This window comes from Solanum dulcamara, chromosome 11 (genome assembly GCF_947179165.1).
Source record: "Solanum dulcamara chromosome 11, daSolDulc1.2, whole genome shotgun sequence".
Lineage (NCBI taxonomy): Eukaryota > Viridiplantae > Streptophyta > Magnoliopsida > Solanales > Solanaceae > Solanum > Solanum dulcamara.
The window spans coordinates 38,628,726-38,649,325 of record NC_077247.1 but is presented as its reverse complement, the minus strand read 5'-3'; the positions used below and the strand labels follow the sequence as shown (position 1 = coordinate 38,649,325).

General features: G+C 32.4%; 2 protein-coding genes across 2 annotated transcripts; both read right to left on the bottom strand.

Moving 5' to 3' along the window:
- Positions 1–2,002: 2,002 nt before the first annotated feature.
- LOC129874612 (autophagy-related protein 101) lies at positions 2,003–8,230 on the bottom strand. The gene is made up of 7 exons (XM_055949923.1): positions 7,979–8,230; positions 7,838–7,874; positions 6,912–6,997; positions 6,196–6,291; positions 5,659–5,821; positions 5,376–5,538; positions 2,003–2,460 (listed from the first exon to the last, which is right to left on the bottom strand). Exons 1-7 carry the CDS (start codon positions 8,009–8,011, stop codon positions 2,385–2,387), a joined length of 654 nt encoding a protein of 217 aa, XP_055805898.1. The 5' UTR covers positions 8,012–8,230; the 3' UTR covers positions 2,003–2,384.
- A 1,670-nt stretch (positions 8,231–9,900) lies between these two features.
- On the bottom strand, positions 9,901–14,257 carry LOC129873805 (L-ascorbate oxidase homolog). The gene is made up of 9 exons (XM_055948990.1): positions 14,055–14,257; positions 13,712–13,903; positions 13,480–13,589; positions 12,785–13,055; positions 12,187–12,283; positions 11,706–12,051; positions 10,924–11,289; positions 10,758–10,836; positions 9,901–10,449 (listed from the first exon to the last, which is right to left on the bottom strand). The coding sequence occupies exons 2-9, from the start codon at positions 13,853–13,855 to the stop codon at positions 10,246–10,248; spliced, it is 1,617 nt and encodes a 538-aa protein (XP_055804965.1). The 5' UTR covers positions 13,856–13,903; positions 14,055–14,257; the 3' UTR covers positions 9,901–10,245.
- Between the last annotated feature and the right edge of the window lie 6,343 nt (positions 14,258–20,600).

Here is a 20,600-nt window from a genome sequence, read left to right as displayed (position 1 = left end):
ATTTGTACCAATAAAATAATAACAATCATTATAAATATTGATATTTTATTCACAAATTTAACAAAATTATCTTTCCTTTTATAGGAAAAGATTTACTTTCTTCTAAAAGGATTCAATACTTTTATTTATATATATTTATTTATAAAAAAAACCTATTAATATATTATTTTAAAAAGAAAATATCCCCCCCCCCCCCCAAATTTTGGGGTCTAAGGCAAGTGTCTTGCTTTCCATAGAGCCGGGTTGATCAACGCTTTCAAATTTAACTGTAAATGGCAGGAGCAGGTTTACTCAGTTCATACACATACATATACTACAAATTAAATATATGTAAATTTTGAGCTTTGAAAACGGAGAATTCTCTTTCAGTGAATCTTATTCTATGTAAATGTAAACTAATTGGACTAGTAATTTTTAATTACCGAATTATTAAAAGAAAGAAAGAAAAAGGAAGATGATCTGTGCTTTTCAAAATTCCCATATGAATGCAAGTAGATTCTCATAGGTTTAAAATTATTTCTAAAAATAGATTCTCAGAGGTTTAGATCCTACTACCCAATCATGCAATGGTTGTCACTGAGCCTACTTAATGTGAAAATGAGTTTTGTTTCTTTTGGTTTTTCACCGTGGTTAGGTTTGATTTATACGAATTTGCGCCGATTAGGGGCCCATTTGAGGGGTAGCGTTTCTTACCAAGGATTTTTTCATACCTAGTACTCAAACCTGAAACCTCTAGTTAAGAAAGAAACAGTCGCATCTACTGCACCACATTCTTTGGTGGTATGAAAATATGTTATAAGATTTGTTGTATCGTGTCATTCAAATAGAAAAGATCATTGTGTAATCTATACAAGTACGATATCAACGAAACAAATTAAGTGAATACACTATTCAAATCATCTATAAGCATTTCAAAGTGAAATTTTGTTCTTAATGCAGCAATCCAAGTACTATTCATATTAATTCACACAAATTGGCTAATTTTGAGATAGACATAACTTAAGAGGATCACTTGCTCTAGAAAAGAAGATAAAAAGTATAGAACATCATCGTGATGAAAAAAGTTCGTACCTAGCAGTAGCCGAAGAAGGGGATGAATAACCGAACACCAAATCAAATATCGAAGTTTAAGAAAAAATAGAACCAAAATGAAACTATAGAATCAAATTAATTCGATTGATCTGATTTTTTTCAATATTTATGCTCAAGCAAATGGGTAATAATTGCAGGTAGGGGTGACGGCAAGGTTGAGATGAATTCAAGCGGGTCAAAATTAACTAAGTTTTTTTTCTTTAGTTTCCCACCCAATGTTCGAAGCTCGCATTAAAGCTCCGACTAAATTCGAATCATGCACTGCATGACTCATTTGGAGCGGTGCTCCCAACAAAAAAATTTTCATAACCAGAACTCAAACCCAAGACCTCTGATTAAAGGTGAAAAAGTCTCACCACTGCACCACATTGAAGCAGGTCACTGAAGCAGATTGGACCTAGTAAGATCTTTTTTTTCTTTAGTATGGCTATATAATACATCAAATAAAAAAATTAAAATAGTCTGACGAAATTTCTGTCAATTTGGACTAAAATTTCAACCCACTTTTTAAACGAACTTAAATAAGTTGGCTAACATGGACGGGATTTGAGGGGATTGGACAAGTCATATTTTCGTGGGCTAACTTTGCACTCCTAATTGCAGGACCAAATAATTTGGACCAATCTCACTCAGAGAACTTCATAGCTTAGAAGGGAGCGGAATTTGATTCGATAACATTTCAGAGATTTAGTAGAATGCAAAATCTTTTACCTCACACACTTCATTATGCTGGATGCAGAAAGAAAATTTATGGAGTAGATTTCAAGCAGGCACCTATGGCATGTCAGGAAGCATCGTTCATACAAGTTAACTACGTTGAAAGAAACTAAACAGGATGCAGCCAACAAAAACATCAGAGTGACAACAGCGCAAACCAAAAAAAGGATAACGGGTTAAAATTCGACCACACAGGCTGCTTCAGAGATCAAATCAGCTGGATGTAGTAAACAAAACAGGGTATACAAAAAAGAGGGGAGGGACACACACAACCGGGGGGTGTCTGCAGCAGATAAAACAAATTAAATTAGATTGATCACGTAATATTCAGCTATATATGTCCTTTACTATGGATATGTAACATAAAGGGGGGGGGGGGAGACGAAACATTAGTAGATTAAGCAAATATGTACACAGCTTCCATTTCTTTCAATTGCACGACTCCTTGGCCACTAAAGGGAACCCATAGTCGACTTTGGTCCGAGATATTCACATTGCCAGCCATTGGATGAACAACCATTTTACCTCTCACGAATGAGACAAGGGAAGATTGGCCACCATCAGGGCATCTCCAATCAGCTGAGCATGGTTGGATGCCCAGTCTGTAGCATCCTCCTGATCACATCCATCCCAAAAGCAGAATCTGATGAACTAAAGAAGGTAACACAAAACTTAGCTGGAAGGTAATACATGTTAAATTTATTTCAAATAAAGCTACATATTTTTGTAGATGTAAATTAAGTAGTACTTGTACTATTTTGTTCCAGTACAGAAAGTTATCCTCTAGCTTTCAAAATTACAATGACCTCTGTATAAAACATATATATTCACCATCATGAACATTCAATATGTTAATTCAATCTATCTTATATATTCAACATATTTCTTTATTGTCACCCCCAAGTCCTAACCTTTTCTTTTTTCCCCTGAGGAGTGGAGTTTATGATCAAGATTGCATAACCTCATCTATTTTGGGAGTCATTATCATAACTTAATGGCAATTGGCATCCTATCATGGTAGAACTTATGGACTGAGAGCCTAACATGCACCATAGTATCATCAGCTAAAAAAGATGTCTACAGGGGTGAGATAAAGTAAGGTCAAGTGTAATTTATCCTCTATATATGTATCTACATGTCGAAATATAACCACAACACTCAAACGATTGAGTCAAACCAGAATCTTAGGGCACTTCATTTGGTGTGATCCATTCCCAAACTACTTTTCCTCGCACAACTTCGGACAGAGGAAATAGTTCGGCTCCACAGGAACACCCAAAACTTCGGCCAACGGAAATAGTTCGACTCCACAGAAACACCCAAAACTTTGGCCAAAGGAAATAGTTTATTGACCAGCCATTAGAAGTAGAAGGAACAAAATTTAGAAGGAAGACGCTAATCTGAGTATGAGACCCACAGCTGAGTGTGCGTCTTTGGAAAACAACAATTACTCAGCAAGTGATATAACTAAAACTTGGGTTAGAGGAAATAGTTTATTGACCAGCCATTAGAAGCAGAAGGAACAAAACCTAAGTTGCATGAACTCTTCACTTATGGTGCCGCACTTGTGTCGACATGACATGGGTGTGGGATCCACCGGATATGGTCAATAGCTTTTGGGTACTTTGACTAAATTACCAAATATGATAGAGAAATTAGAGACAAATACAATGATTTTTGAAATTAAAACAATTCACCCTAATTCAGGTATATATATTTTATTGTTAAAAGATATTTGCATTAGAAAGTCCGCAACCAATTCAGATTCATGTACGCATTCAACTATTGAAGCTATCCATCTTATAGGGAGATTGTTGGAGCAGTATAGGGACAAAAAAGAGGGACTCGCATATGGTGTTCATTGACCTAGAAAAATCATGTGATAAAGTTAAGAGGTCTCCCTTAGAGATGTTTGGAGTTTAGAGGTGTACATGTAGCTTACAGTAGCACTATTAAGCACATGTACGATGGAACCAAAACTCGTGTTAGGACAGTGGGAGGTAACTCAGAGCACTTCACGGTCATGATGAGATTGCACCAGGGATCAACCCTTAGCCTGTTTCTTTTTGCATTAGTGATGGATGTATTGACACGACATATTCAAGGGGAGGTGCCGTGGTGTATGTTACTCGCAGATGACAGTATTAATTGATGAGATTCCTGGTGGAGTTAATGATAGGCTGGAAGTTTGGAGATAGACCTAGAGTCTAACGGTTTTAGGTTAAGTAGGACTAAGACAGAGTACCTGAAGTGCAAGTTTAGTGACGTGACAAATAAGGCAAAGGTGGAAGTGAAGATCGTACACTAGTCATTCCTAAGAGAGAAAGCTACAGGTATCTTGGGTTCGTAATTCAAAGAGACGGGACGATTGACGATGATGTCGCACACTGTATTAGACTAGGGTGGGTGAAATAGAGGCTCACCAAATGTTTCGCCAAGGCTTAAAGCTAGGTTTTAGAGAGTGGTTAGACCAACACTATTGTATGGGGCTGAGTGTTTGGTCAGTCAAGAATGCCCACGTTCAAAGATAAAGGTACCGGAGACAAGGATGTTCAAATGGACATGTGAACATACTAGGAGAGATGATTAAGAACAAATTTATATGGCTTATAAATTGCCTTTCATTAGCAGAAAAGTAGGTATCAAAAATTGAAAGAAAAGTTACTACTACTCTCTCTCTCCTTGCTATTTAAGTTTTAATATACTATCTTCATTTTATAACATATGTTTGTGATATCTGAATTATATTAGCTGAATTCCCACACCCTTATCTATATACCATCCATACCCCTGAATTGTAAAATTTAGATCATGAAGGATCCGACCTCTAGATCTGCATCCATATCGGACACCCACAGCCAAGTCTGAGCAACTTAGAACAAAATTGAAGTAGAAGGAAGAAACAAATATCTAAGCACTAGACCCACAATAGAGTATGCATCTTTGGCAAAAGGAAATTACCAAGCGAGTGTTATAGCCAAACTTGAGGCTCAAAACCACATACATCCTACAAAAAACCTAAATCTTTCATAAGAAGATAAGCTCTAGCCAAAATAACATATGAATAAATTCAAGCATAGTAAAGTAGCACTTAGTAAAGTGGAAATTACTATTCCACTCTCGCTTTCTACTTATGCGGACAAGGAGAACATCAGTACTTAAGGTATAATTCTTTTTGCCTTGGGTCAATTAACCCCACAGATGTGAAGATTTTGAAGATATTATGTCTCATGTAAAGGCCTTAGTATATTTTCTTTCAAGAAGAAAAAGGATGCATATAAGCTTATAACCTACTTACAATGGCAAAAAATTGAAAACAGATAACATATATATTTAATTGCAGTACCAAAGCAGATTATAACTTCTCTTGTGCAGGAAGAAACTCAAGAAAATCAATGCATTTCAGAATTCTAATCAATATAAATCAGAAAATTAAAGTGAAAACCCACAGAAACTAATCAATAATGATAGATTGAAGTCAATAATAGCAAACCACTTGTATACTGATCTATGATGAGTAACAGAACTTAATTACATGTTCACAACTTAGAGAAAGGGGAACTTACCTTGAGATAGTGATCTCATAGGGAAATGTGACACACTCACGATTTGGTATCGCAGGAATGTGGTCCTTCTTTTCATTTACAAATTTTATTATCTGAAACATAACTTCACGAAGAGATGATTCTAACACTGTGCGCCGAGCACTCCTCTCCTCAGATGCACTCTCTGCAAAAAAAAAAAAAAGGTTATACCTCCCTTTACAAAACTGACTAATGAACAAGCTGTAAAACCATGAGGAAAAAATATTCTTTTTTAAAAAAAAAATGGAGAAAAAAAGTATGGTACCTCCTGGGTCAACTACTTTTGAGAGATGAGACTTGCCAGGATGACCTTTCGGATGATGAGCCACATTCAAATTTATATACCAGTGTTCCCAGCAAAAACGTTCAACTTTGGTAGTGAACCACGAGGCCTGTTTGTTTTTGACTTCGCAGAAGGATAGACGAATCTGCATATATTCTCCATCCAGTTACATAAATATGTATGTTGAGGTTACAACAGAAAGTTCATTTAGATATTTAGACCAGAACTGATTTCACTAGTGATTAAAATTCCACAAGATACTTATACCACTAGCCAAAAGGTTACATGCAACAATATCCTGAGAAAAAATGCAACATACAATAGAAGAACCAAACAGTACGGAATAAGAAACCACCACAACTCACAAGATATTCTCATGACTAAAGAGCATATTTAAGAAAAAGAAATGGCTTTTAGAGTATGTAAACACTGAACAGAACTATAAAGTAGGAAAGTGAATGGCCATTGGCCAAAACAGTGATCATCACCAACAGAAACAAACTGCAACCAGTCACTAACCTGATTTTTCCTGTTAGGGTGCTTCTCGACTCTATCAATGAATTGGGTAATCTTCTCTTCAATTTTATTTTCAACCTCCACATCACCACACTGTGTCTACATAATATAACATAAAAGAACAATAAACCAAAAGTATACCATAAAATAGTAAATATCAGCATCTTATACTGATCAAAAAACAAATATCAGCAACTTATTGCATCACCATAAAAGATCTAACAAAATATAGGGAAAGATTAAAAAACAAAGACATATGATTTATTACAGTATTACACCAACCTCTCCTCTAGACTAACATAATTTTAAGGACCTCGCTTTTGGTACCATATTATACAGTGATTTCCCTCAAGTTCAATGTGTCATTTATTGGTACTCTATTATATAGTGATTTCCCTCTAGTTCAATGTGTCATTAGAAATGTCTTTCACTAATAGTGAACAGTTTGTTTGACGATTAATTCACCTTCTCTTAAAAATTTAGAATATATTAGCTTCTGATGAAAGAGCATAGTTGTCATCCACTCCTTTTCCAAAGTTCATGATGTCATATTCACATCTCATGTCTCGTCTTTGAATAATCAAGAGTATCAAGAGTCCTCCTGCCATGATACCTTATTCCATTTTTTTTCCACACACCACACCGATTTAAAAAGAAAAAGAAAATGAGGAAAAAGAGATAAAGCCTACCATCTGTCACTATAAGAATTTATTACTTACATATGTAATGTCAAAAAGTTCCAAATCAACATCCTTCGGCCGCAGCAGACCTAATGCTCTGTGGAACATAATTGTATGTAAAATACCTGCAATTGAACTTTGAATTGTTTAGGATAGAGCTGTACAGTGTATCAAACTAGAGTCAAAATTCTTAGGAACTCTGAGCTAGCAATCAATGAATGATAAAATCTAGGAGGAACTGACCTCAAAATAGCAAACAAGAAAAATACAGAAGGAAGAACGTCAAAACCACAGTCGATAGGGCTTCCAGAAAACATCATGCTTTAGAACACATGAACAATGTGACATGTGAACAAGTTGTTCAGTTATTCATCAACATAAGCAAAAACCTTTAGGCTGAAATATGTATCTTGTACAATTAAGGATCTTATCTAATTCAACTCCAGTATGTGATTTTCATGCATCGATCCATTCTTCCTCTATAGTAGTTCAGCTTTTACTAGGGCGTATTTGGAAACCAAATAAGTGGATTTCTAACTGTTCATGATTTTCTACCACCCAATGCTTCCATATCAAAAAGAAAAATCTCATTGTCAACAGGAACAACCAATGTGTAATCTAGAGAGGAAATTGTTGTTCAATTCTAGACTAAACATCAAATCTAACCAATACAATCCAAAGCTGAGATCATACACAAAACTTAGTCAAACAAGTTAAATATAAGCTATGAGCTGAAAGTTCATCCATCTTAGCCCTAATTGGACATGAATTAGAGCAGAGACAAATCCAAAGATTTAAAAGGGATCGGGTGCATATATATTGGTGTAGGTACAAGTTTAAGTTTCTTCGAGTCTTCTAAATACACATACATTGTTCTGACCAGCAACTCTGTAATGGATTGACCGGTAAAATTTTAATACATAATAATCACAAATAAAGCAGCCGATTTATAGAACTGAGCTTACATCGAAGGACTTCTCGTATCTCAAAGTGCTCCACATCCTACAGCAAGAAAACCAGTGACGAATAAAAGGAAAATCAAGCACAAAAAAAAAAGAAGGAAAACTTACAGGTCATATTCAGATAAGTCAAAAGCAGAAACTTACAAGTTCTTTTAGCTGACAAACTTCACAATTCATGATTGACGATTCCTCTATTAGTATTTCACAAACAAAGCCGCGATTGATCGAGGAGACGATGGAAGTAATTAATAAACCCTAGAGTGCAGTTTGAATTTCGCCGTGCGAACTGAGGAGACAACGCAGAATTGAATTTCGCAATCGTAGTGAAGGAGCAACTAGTAGTTATCTTTGATTAGTATTTATGGAATTTCACAGTGAAGTCTATTTGATTTTGGACTTCTTCCGGAGCTAATTAAATCAATTTTTAATTAAATTAAACAACAAAATAAATCTTTCGCAAATACTGAAAATTAAATAATTTGTAACTTTGTCGAATGTCGAGTAGCCAGAAACAATCTTTCACTGTCCAAACAAAACGAGGATAAATGGTAGTAGTATAGTTTTATTATTTTTTTCAATTTTTAAGTAGGACTATGTTCAAACTTAATTCTTTGTTTTAACTTGATATAGTTAATTGAGTATAATTAATTATCAAGAATATTGATTACTTCCTTATTCAGTAGCAGCAACAGACCAGTTTCTATTTGGGGCGGGTTAATCCGTAAATTTTTTAAATCGCTTCTCATAATAATTTTTTCTATTTTCAATTCGCTCAGCCTCATATAGATTTGCTCTGCATAATTTTTATGTTTTTTTTAATTGAGTTTAATATGAAAAATAAAATTCATAATATTTTTTCCATTTTTAGCTAATTAACATCTCAACAATTAATTAATTATTTCTAGTTAATATTTCAACAATTATTTCTTAATTGTTGATTAACTCTAATTAACATTTATCTAATTTAATTTTTTTAAAAAGAAGAAGCTAAAATTAAAGTAAAAATTTAATATAAAAAATTTATATCTTTGATTTCTATAATTACAAAGATTTAATTTTCTTCGAATTCCTATTTGATACCTTAAACCCGCATAAATCCGCAATCCGCCCCGCATTAATTTTGATAATAATTACTTCAACCCGCCTCATCTCCATCCCGCCCCGCATAACGCTAAATCCCCCGTACCAACCCCACCCCATTGCGATCCCTAGTTTTTAGATTTTGTGAATAAAATATACATTGGTTGTATCTAGGAAAGCAAGTGCTTTATCAAGCAAACCAACGTTTTACACAGAGATAAATAAATGTTTTTTAGAAGATAATTGATATGAAGAACACACATAAAAGTATTCAACCAAAAGAAAGAAAACAAATTAAAGATATTTCGTGATTTAATTGTTTTAACAGTCATACTCTTGGATAAAAATTTAAAGAGGTTGTTTGGTTTGTGGATAAAGTTATATTTATATTATAATTCTGAAATGATAACTTTTTAACTGATTTATTTCACCTTTTCAGTGGAATAAAATAATACAAATTTGAGATATCAATTTATTCTGAAATTTAGTTATATTAAAACCAAATAAAATAGAAATTTAATCTCAAATATCCCACGAACCAAAGGACCCTCAGGGCATTGGCAATCAAGTTGTGTTCATATGTTTAATAACCTGTCAAGTCATAAGTGAAGCCCCGAATGTTAACTTTATATGTTATAAATTTTGTAGCAATGAATTCAAGAGTTAATAATTGAATTCTAAACTTAATATTTATGCATATTTAATAAACTTCTTAATACAAACACATTGTTTAAACAAAAATTACTAAATTCAAACAAATTCATACTTAGGCTTCTAGCTCCGCTCATATGTCAAGTAGCAAACAAACATCTTTAAAAATAGTAACAAATTGAAATATGAATATATGTCACTTAACAATAATAAATCATACGTGAAGTGAATAATACATCTTGTATTTTTGTCCAAAAACGATATAAAAGTAATTATTTACATATTTTAATATTTTTATTATAAAATAAATACTCCCAAATAACACGCATGCTAAGTGACCCCAAATCCTATTTTTCAGATATGAGAACCACTGAATGATTGTGACATATTGTTCGTTAAAAAAACTCATCTTTATCATGGAATGTTCATTAGGCTATTTAATATAATCCTTGGGCCAAGGTTCCATAAATATAGTAAAATCTTAAACATCACAGGTGAATGAATCTATCCGGTAGGAACTCAGAACTAATTTCATCAAAAAATTAACTTAGCCAACAATCACAAAATATTTGCTTGCTATATATTACAGCATAAGCTGCAAGTAACTACTTTTGCCGGCATCTCTTGTAGTCAACCTCTTATGACCAAGAAAACATAATACTTAATAATATGAGACCAAATTAAGGATGTCGACGAGCAGCTTTGCCACAGAGAAGAGCATTGGTAGGTATGTCATATTCATTAGCTAAATTGGCTGTTGGATTGTAGACCCTGAGGTAAACCTGTTGCCCAAGATATTGCCTATCCCACATTGCAGACCTCAAATTCCACATTCCTTGGTTGTCCAAAGACACAAATATAGCAGTCCAAGATTTAGGATAAACCTGCAAGAAACATTTCATATTGAAGTTTATATACTGCAATTCAGCTTTTCATGAACCAATACTACTTCATTTAAATGATCTAAAATTACAAACATTGACAGTGTTGAGGAGTTCTATTTTAGAATAATAGGTCATTTACCATGTTTTGCAGGTTACCGAACCATACTTGCTATAAGAATTTACTTGTAGTTGAATCTTAAGTAACCTGATAGTGTAAAACTTCTTTACATTGTCCGGTGTATATTAGTTAAGACTCTCTACTTAATGTCCTTAAATAGTTGCATTGCCATGGAGGAAATTGGAATTACCTGTGTAGTATGTCTAGTAAGAGCATCAACAAGATTATACCCTTTTCTACTAGCTTGTGTCCAAGCACCTGATCCGAAACTGCAAATATTAACAGGAAGTGTAAGAAACTAAGCCGACCTTACAATAGGTGCAATGAATCAAAACTTTTCAATGATTATGACATACCCTACGACCCAGAAATCATAACCGTCAAGATGCCAAGATTGCATTGTGTCCTCATTGTTTTGGAAAACTATTTCGAGGAACTCATGGAGAGAAGATGGCAACACAGCTGTAGCTAGGTGTGGAGAACCAGCAGCTGGAGCACTTCGAATGGAATCCAAAGTGAACACCCCGGGGATGTTAAAGTGATCAGCAAGCTTCAGAGGTGTATCAGGATTAATGTAAGAGATGCCATTGACAGCATATCTCTGCTTCCCGCTGATGAGTGGTGCAGAGTTGGCAAGCAAAATTGTCCTTGAAGGTGTAATTTTTCCATAATGGAATGAACCCTGAGGATTTGGTCTAGCTGCATTTGATGTCAGATTCCACCTTCAAAAGGAAAACCAACTTAGGTTATGGAAAAGTTATAACCATCATAGCTCCCTTCCCATATTCCCAATTATATGCTTGGTCAAAAATGCTAAGCTGGTGCAACAGAATTAATGATATCCATTAAGGACACTGCAGCAGTGAGACTCATGTTACGTCCCTTGCAAACAAACAGTTTACCTCTCTTCTCTTAAGTGTTCTCGTGGTAGTTGCTATCCTTGTTATTAGTAAAAAATGTAAGGTTACCCTTCACCCTAGCGATATATGAATGTCTATTCATGGTGAATCAAATGAAAAAGTTCACTAAGTACGGGACTAACTACAAGAAAGGAAGCCATGATGCTAAAACTTGAGAGGTCATAAGGCATTTATGTGAGGAAGCAGTGAATGCACATTGGATGATGATTGATGTGTACCTGATTGTTCTGGCTTGCATCAACGACCACTGAAATTGATCAACTGGACCAGCTGGCACAGGTCCAGATACGGGTGTTTGAGAACTTGTGTAGTGGAGCACTGAAGTGGTAGTAAGAACAGTCGTCGTGAACCTTGTAGATGCAACAATGTAGTAGTCCTTTGGAGGTTGATCCAACGTGACAAGGATGGATAAAGATTGACCAACATGGACATCAAAAGAGTCGTATAAATTTTGAATGACATGTGATCCTTCAACCTCTACCAGCTTCATCTTGTGGCCCTGAATTCTGAAGTTAATAGTAGTTTTCAAACCCACATTTGAAATCCTGAACATATATGTTTTGCCTGAAAATCAAAAGCAAGATTGGTTTGTTAAGGAGTTGTTACTTGTAGAGGGTAAGACAGCAGCACATTTTGATGGTGAATAGTAATTCAGTAACAAACATGGGAATTAGAGAAGATTGAAATGATGAGAATAACCTTGATCGCCAGTGAAAGTTGACTGCTTTTGACCATTTATAAGCAGATCATCTGGGAATGGAAGAGACTTCCCTGAATCCAATATTTGCTGCAATGCCTGCAACTCCCCAGGATACGAAGAGTTTAAGGATCCTTACATAATTAAAAATTCTTCGTACATAAGAGCAATGGAAAACTTCATGTAATTTCCTTTAAGCAGTTTCTTAAATATGTTTTGACATTTACTCAAAATTCTTAAAAATGAAAACATCACAGATACATAAAAATCTTTAGACTAAAGCAGATTGGAATGAAAAGTATATTTCATTAGATGTCCCAAATAAATCAAGAAAGAAGGCATTAATACACATCATTAGATGAGACAAAAATTAGGGTCCTCAATAAGTTACCACTAGCATATGACTGATCAGGGGCGGAGTTAGAGAGAAAGCTACAGGGTCGGCAGAACCCAATAACATTGGTCAAATTTATGCAGAACCAAGAAAGCTATCTTTTTCAGAATTCAGAACCCATAAACTCAAACTTCTGGCAACGCCTATGTGACTGACGGTAGCTAAATTTAATAGAAAAGACTGCAAGAAATAGGCAGTAGACTCACCATATGACTAGTCTTGTACCAATCACCAATAAGCAAACTGAAATCCCCAGCAGGTTTTGCATATGGAACAGGGATTACAGATCTTGCATAAACATTAAGTACTCCAAAACCTCCAGTAGCTCTGTGAAGTTGAGTTGAAGGGAAATAAGTATAGCTTCCAATCTGGTCTTTAGGTTGAAACTTGTAAGTGTAATTTCCATTTGGAGGAATAGGACAATTAGTTCCCAAAACTCCATCTTGCCAAGAGTTCTTTCTCTGTTTGATTCCGTTCCTAAACATGATAAGCAATATTACATGTAAGACTACGTTTTCTAGCCCTTCCACCCATGACCACTCAAGGAACAGAAACATAAAGAGAATGCAGTCATCCCAGTCAGTTGCCACAATCCAAAAGGGGAAACACATTTTGAAAGAAACAAGTGCAACAACAACAACATAGCCAGTGCAATCCCACAAGTGAGGTCTGGTAAGGGTAAGACGTATGCAATATTACCCTACCTTTATGGGGTAAAGAGGTTGTTTCTGATTTACCCTACGCAACCTTCTCATTTAATCTGACTTGGGACAGGCAATGTGAACAAGCTCACACAAACAAGGGAAGTAAGCGAAATTAACCGTGAATAAGTAGGTTTTAATTAGGCCATATTCAAGCAAAAGCGAGTACATAAAGGGATAGATTGGAAAAGGAAACTCACCATGTCAAGAGAAGGGGCTCATCCAACTTATTAATCAGGTTGAGGACAACATTTTCATTAGTGACAAGGTCAAGCCTAGGACCAGGGAATTGACCATTGATAAGGATTACCTAACAAGTTAAAAGATCAAAACTTTCACTAAAAAAAAATCAAAGTTCTTGATTAACCCATATCAAGACAAAGTGACAAAACAACACAAGATCAACAGATAAAAGGGAAACATCGAGCTAACCTGCTGAGGAGTGCCTAATGGAGAAGCCATTCCATAAGTGGCAGTCCATGTAAAGTATCTATAAGCATCCTCTGCTTTTACCACAGAGAAAATCCCAAAAATCAAGATTCCACAAAGCAGATGAAGCAAAGCTAATTTCCTCATTGAAGGAGTAGTGAAAGAATAGACACCCAAACCCCTTTTATAATATACCTGCAAAATCCCAGTTCACATTATAATGTAACAGATCTTCAAGTACAAAAGAGACCATTGGAGATTTCATCAAGAAAAACATTTTCAGCTCAAACAAGAATGTAAGAACAAAAAAGGTAACAACTTTAAACAGAACAACAAAGGAACATACCAAGTTCTTGCAGTGGTGGATAGCTGAGTATTTCTACTAAAATGGGGGGGAAATGAAAGAATTGTATGTATGAACCTATCACTATCTGGGTTCTAAGTTCTTGACAGGTTGCCTCACTGTCTTCAAGTGTGAAGCAGTTTGAATATGAAGCAGCAGATAAATAATGAATGGGTAGGTGAATAAAGGTTCAATTGGATGGGCCTAGTTATGTAGTGCCAACTCTCATATTCGGCGCATTCACGCGTTTTCACATATTTATGGGACATTACCCTGTTTTCTGCTCTACCCACAGAGTCAATTTAACTATTTTTTAAAATTACACAGAGAATTATATATAAAAATATTATAAATTGTAATTTTTTAATATTAATATAATTAAAAATATATATTTTAAAATATTAATCATAATTTATATAAGTTAATTTTTGATAAACGAAATATTGACAATTAAAAAGGAACAAAAGGAAATTATTGTTATTGATTCACATCATTCTCTCCATCGTTTTCATTTCGTCTACTTTGCATTTCATTTTCCAGGTGTAAAGAGTAAAGAGTAAAGAGAGAGGATAAAGAAGAGGGGTATAGAAGTTTAGCAATGATAAGCTAGTAGAAAGATTAAAGTTGCAGCAACCAGCAATAACAGAGAAATTTACAACATCTCCAGCCCTGCGTTCTGTTTTATTTTTCAAATTATTTTTTCATATAATCATTTTCAACTCAAATCTCTATTTTACTCTTTAAAAAGGAATTATTTTTTCTCTCCTTAATATTAATATTATTTTTATTTCATTTTTACTTTCTTATTTCATAATATAAATTTTTTTCTTTTTTTTCCCCAAATAATCACCCTATATAATTTTCATGAAATATAAAATATTATTTTTTTCTAATTCTTTATTTAATATAAAATTATATTTTATTCTAAATTTCTAAAGAACAATTACGAATAATTGAAAAAAGAAATTAACAAGCACAATCGTAATCACAATTCACAAGCACAATCACAACAATTCTTTGGATCATACACTATTTTTTTCGAATATTGTTAAATCTGAAAACGAACCTACTGGATTACTAAATTATTATTCTGATTTTTAAAATTATTATGTAATATATTATATTGTTATATTGTATTTAAATTATTATGTCATGTAATGTATTTTTAAATTAAAATTCTCGTCTTATCATTTAAGCTTTGTGCATTTTTCATAGTGAAAATTAATAATGATATCAAATTATATTACTTAAAATGACGAAAATTAAAAAAAAAAATTTGAAATACTATTAATTTGAGATAAAAGTAGTATATATTAAATAATATTTTTTTAAAATGTTATATTACATTTAGTAAGATTTACAAATATTAGAGATTTAGTTAATAGCCTTATATGAAAAATAATATGCTAATTACAAAATAATAGAAATAATAATGTAATACTTAAAAAGTGAAATAGAGAGTATTGAAAATAATGTTTTCTATTTTATTCTCTAAATATAAAAAGTGGAGAGTAAAAATAGAGAGGGATTAGAATTTGGAAATGGTCTTATGTTTGGCCAAGTTTAAAATAATTCCTAGAAACTATTTTATGGAAAAACAAAATTTTTAGTATACTGAATAAATAAAAGAGACGAAGGGAATATTATTTGTTTGGTGAGAATAAGAAAAACACAAAATATGAAAAGGTAGAAAGAAGATAAAATTAATTATGAGGAAAACCCATGTGCTATGTTGGTTATTATGTGTACGTATTATTGATTTGGAAAGTATGGGGTCCAATGACTATCACAATTCACAAATGCTTTACTATTAAGATTTCATGCAAAAACCATATCCTTTAAATACCCCATCATTTTCCTCTCTTTTTTCTTTCTCCTCCTCATTTTGCCTCGATTAATATTTGCATTTCTGGTTCTCAATGTTTGTGGCTAAGACATTTAAGGGTCGTTCGGTAGATTAGATTGTATAAAAATAATATTAAATAGAGTGTATTAATAATATTTATATTGGTTATGTTTGCATTAATTATAGATAGAATATTTCTTATGCATTGTTTGGTTTAGTATATTAAAAATAGTATGCACTGTAAAAATATATTTATTTATAAAAATATCATCAACAATTATGGTGGAAAAGATGTAAAAAGATTTTGAGGGATAATTTGATCTTTAATCATGTTAATGCATGCATTAAATAAAACCCCTTGTATTATTAATACCTAAAAATCCATGATATTATTAATACACACTTTAATACACAATAGGGTGTATTAATTATACATAACACGAAAAAGTGTACCAAACAAGGTACTACTAACACACCTAATTAATGCATAATTTAGGCGTCATATTTTATTATCAAATTAACTTGGAGCTAGATTTTATATTTTAAAAAGCACTTTAAACATGATTTTCGACTTCATCATTAAATTGTAAATAAAGTATTATTTTTTTTTGATAAAAATATAATCAAATACAATTTTATCTTTAAATTTATAAACTTCAATTCTAAGTGAAAATAATTGAAATCTATGATCCAACGCCTACTTGGATTAGATTTTAGATTAAAGACTGAATTGACGCTATAATTTCAGCTATTGATCAGAGAAAATCTTTTAGATAATACACGTCATGTGCCTTTCTTTGTTTCTCAAATTAAAGGCCCCCTACCTGCAATTCCCCCATTAAAAGTACATTTGCACCGACTATTCGTTTTACGTTCTCAATATTTGTGTTAAAAGGGAATAGTCTTTTAGAGTTGGTTTGGCCATAAGTTTTTAAAATTTATTGTACTTATTTTGATAAATATTTTTGTCAAAATTACTTTTTACAAAAGTATTTTTTTTATTTTTCTCAATTTTTTTAAATATTTGATAAATTGATTGTGTTTGGATAATTTTCAAACATTCTTTCTGTTGATCAAACTATCAGCCCTTCGTAAAAATGTTGCTAAGTTTCAATATTGGTGGGTCACCATTTCTTAATTTAGAAAGATGAACATTTAGGCAAAGAAAAGCACGGTGTGTCTAATGCAAATAACTTTATTTTTTCACATTATAAATATTTATCGATTTCAACTTACAAAAAAGAAACATTATTGAAATTCACATTACAATTAGTATTATTTAAATAGAAAAATATTTTTAAAAAAATGGATAAAAGACTTAAGTTAGATTTTTTATTTCTATTTAGTTAATTGAATAGATCATAAAATAAAAATATATTATGTTTTTTAATTAATATAAATATAGTTAAACAAAAATGAAATATGAGAAGGAGGAAGTTATATATTTGAAAGATTTATCAGTTAAATTAATGAGAGATAGATTAATATAAGTTCTTAATAAGAATATTTATGCGCTAAGCAAATTCACTTTTTTTCAAAAAGTAAAAATTTATAGCTTCAAAATGTTGCTCAAAAACACGTTTTTCTTTACTAAATATCTCAAATTTTCAAGAAAAAGATCCAAGAAATTAATATGTTTTTGACCTTTCAAAAATTTGGTCGAACTGGATTTACGTCTACTTCTCAATTAGTTGTTATAGTTCGATATACAGGAGAGTTGAAAAGGTCCACACTTACAAATGAAGGACATCCTTTTCCTTTACCCAAGATAATAGTACTTGATTTCTCTCTTTAGGGTTGTGCTTGGTAGGCGGAAAGTGTAATTTTGGAAAAACAAATAAGTGTTTTTTTTTTGTCTTCAGTATATACTTTAGTTAAAAAAATATCTTTAAAGTATTTAGATATAATCTAGATAAATATTACGAAAGGTAGGGATGTTCATGATTATAATTAAAAAACTAAATTGAACCGCAATTCAAATCAAATCCGATTTAAAAAATTGATATTTGGTTTGGTTTGATTAGATTTGGTTTTAAATTTTGAAAATCGATACTAGTTGATGATTTGATTTTGATTTTATTAAAAAAATTCACAAAAATAATCAAATCGAACCGAAAAATTATATATATATATATATATTGTTAAATTTTAATTAGGCTAAATCTTTAATTTTACCATTTTCTCAAGCTCAACACTTGAATTAATTTTTAAGAATCACATAGTCCAAGGAGCTAATTACTATTTGTCCCTACCATTTTTAATATTACATAAATCCCTTCAAAATAAGTCTATCTGGATATATCTTGTGGTATCCGGATATATCAATTCGGATACACTAATTAACAAATCAGTTGAGCTAAAAATGGAATTATGTATCCGGATACATTAATTAACACCGGATACATTAATTCGGAAAAATAGTGCATTAGGTATCCGAATACATTAATTAACAAAGCAGTTGAGCTAAACAAGGAAAAAAGAGTAGCAATTATGTATCTGAAAAAATGGATTTTGGGTGTAAAAGAAGAGATTTTTAAATTTTTTTAAAATGGTAGAAAATATTTTAAAATATGGTAAATAAAGAAGTGTATATAGGTAATTTTTTACTAAATTTTAGCCCAACAATTAAAACTCTAAGTCCAAGTCCATCAAAATCTAGTATTGATTAATTGATTACTTGAATCCAGAGTAGCTTTCATGTGGATTGTTCATGTACTAGGTGTTTGTGTTTATCGAGATGTGTATGCCCTCAACAAATTAATTACTTTCAAATCGAAAAAATCAAAAAAACTAAATCATACCGAAATAAATCGACAATAACCAAACCGACGGTTATTTATTTGATTTGGTTTTTAAAACTTAAAAACCGACTAAATTAGTTTGATTTTGATTTTAACCAATAACCGATCCAAATTGAACGATGAACACCCCTAATGGGAGGTGAGGATGGAGGGTGGGGTGTGGAGTGGTAGAGATAGGGGCTACGGTGGGGGTGGGGGTGGGGGGTGGGGGGGGGAGAAGTTGAGGTATGTTGGAGGGTAAAGAGGACACAATCAATGTGAAATGTCATTTGTGGATTTGGTTTCCTTAATTCCATGACAGGAACATCATTTTTCTCAATTTTAAGGAAGTTGTTTTTTTGAAAAAAATAATTTTTAATTTTTTTTTACTAGTCAAACATGAGAAAATTTTAAAATATTTTTCAATAAACATTTAGATGAATGGCATTTGTATATAATTTTTCAGATCTAAAATACATTAATTTAAGCAGCACATTTACTATGGTTGAAATAATAAGTTTTTAAAACTACTCCCTAATTTTGGTACGAAATATCAATTTCCCCGCATATTTAAAATTACACTTAGTCACTAACCTAATTATTATATGTCGCATATCTTTATATACACTTTTATGACTAAAAATATGGGTAATTAATACACATTTCTTTAGAACTTATAACTTAACCACAATAAATAAATATATTTTAACATAAGCACCGAATATAAATTTTTATTTAACCATAATTAGTATTTAGGTGAGCAACTTGTGTAAAGAACTCTTCTTACAGTCAATGCATACTTAAAATACGGGATGGTCAGAAGGCTTTTTTTTTTACTAGGACTAGTTTATTGTGGTAATCCATATTCTTCTACTTTGTTTTATCATTTTTGTATTGGAGGTAAATTTCATGTCCTCTCTTTTTACTTTCTTTGATTAATAGCTAAGGTAAGGATCAAGCCAAACTCTTCGTCATCACAAAATGTGAAAACATAAATGAGTGTATCAAGTTGATGTTGTTGAAAAAGCAATCTTAGTAAGCCAAAAGTTTCGATACGATTATTGAAAAAAATTTGCAACTTCAATTCCCCATATATAAAGCTATTTCAAAATAGCTAAACTTATGATTGTCCCATAATTGGCATATGTGGACTTCTCCCTAGAGCGTGGAGGATGAATTATGTATCCTTCCAGATGTCCTTATAAGTTGCCCATAAAGAAACTAAACGGTGTAGACGGAAGGCTAGGTGTAGACGGAAGGTTAATTGACTGCATGTCTTAAATTACATTTAAAAAAAATACTTTTTTAAAGAGACTTCTATCGAGCTAGAGAACTAACCCAATATAAAAAGTATGATGGAACAATTGGAGCAAAACATAGTTTGGTGTTTGGTTTGAGGTGAAATAAAACAAATAATTTTAAAATGAAAATATATAAAAGAAAATTATGGGAAAAACTACTTACTTAGACAAATATCTTTATCATATATACTAAATCTTATTATGCTTTAAAATAATTATATAATCTCTCTCCTCCGCTTTCTCTCACTCGCTTTCCATCCCTTCGCCCTCTCTCTTCTTTCTGTTACCCCCCTTTCTGTCTCCCCTATTTTTCTCTCCCCCCTTCCTCTTTTTGCTTGATACTGGTGGCACTTAGAGGCAATTGATGTATACATTTTGATACCAACTACCATATGCATGTATCTATACATAGATACACTAGTAAATGTATATATGTATTTATTTGATATTAGAGATATATCTTTGATCTCATATACACGTATTTATATATACATGATACATTTGATATTTGATATCGGATACAGTGACGAAATTGATATCGAATATACTAGATGAAGTTGATATCAAATACAACAACAACAATAACGACCTAGTGAAATTCTACAACATGGGGTCTGGGGAG

Coding starts and splice junctions, on each gene's coding strand:
- LOC129873805 (XM_055948990.1), bottom strand. CDS start 13,855: ATGAGGAAATTAGCTTTGCTTCATCTGCTTTGTGGAATCTTGATTTTT. Junction 13,590..13,711: donor CATTAGGCACTCCTCAGCAG/GTTAGCTCGATG, acceptor TTAACTTGTTAG/GTAATCCTTATCAATGGTCA. Junction 12,284..12,784: donor GGTACAAGACTAGTCATATG/GTGAGTCTACTG, acceptor GGGGAGTTGCAG/GCATTGCAGCAAATATTGGA.
- LOC129874612 (XM_055949923.1), bottom strand. CDS start 8,011: ATGAATTGTGAAGTTTGTCAGCTAAAAGAACTT. Junction 6,998..7,837: donor GATACGAGAAGTCCTTCGAT/GTAAGCTCAGTT, acceptor GTTCAATTGCAG/GTATTTTACATACAATTATG. Junction 5,822..6,195: donor ACCCTAACAGGAAAAATCAG/GTTAGTGACTGG, acceptor GAATATATGCAG/ATTCGTCTATCCTTCTGCGA.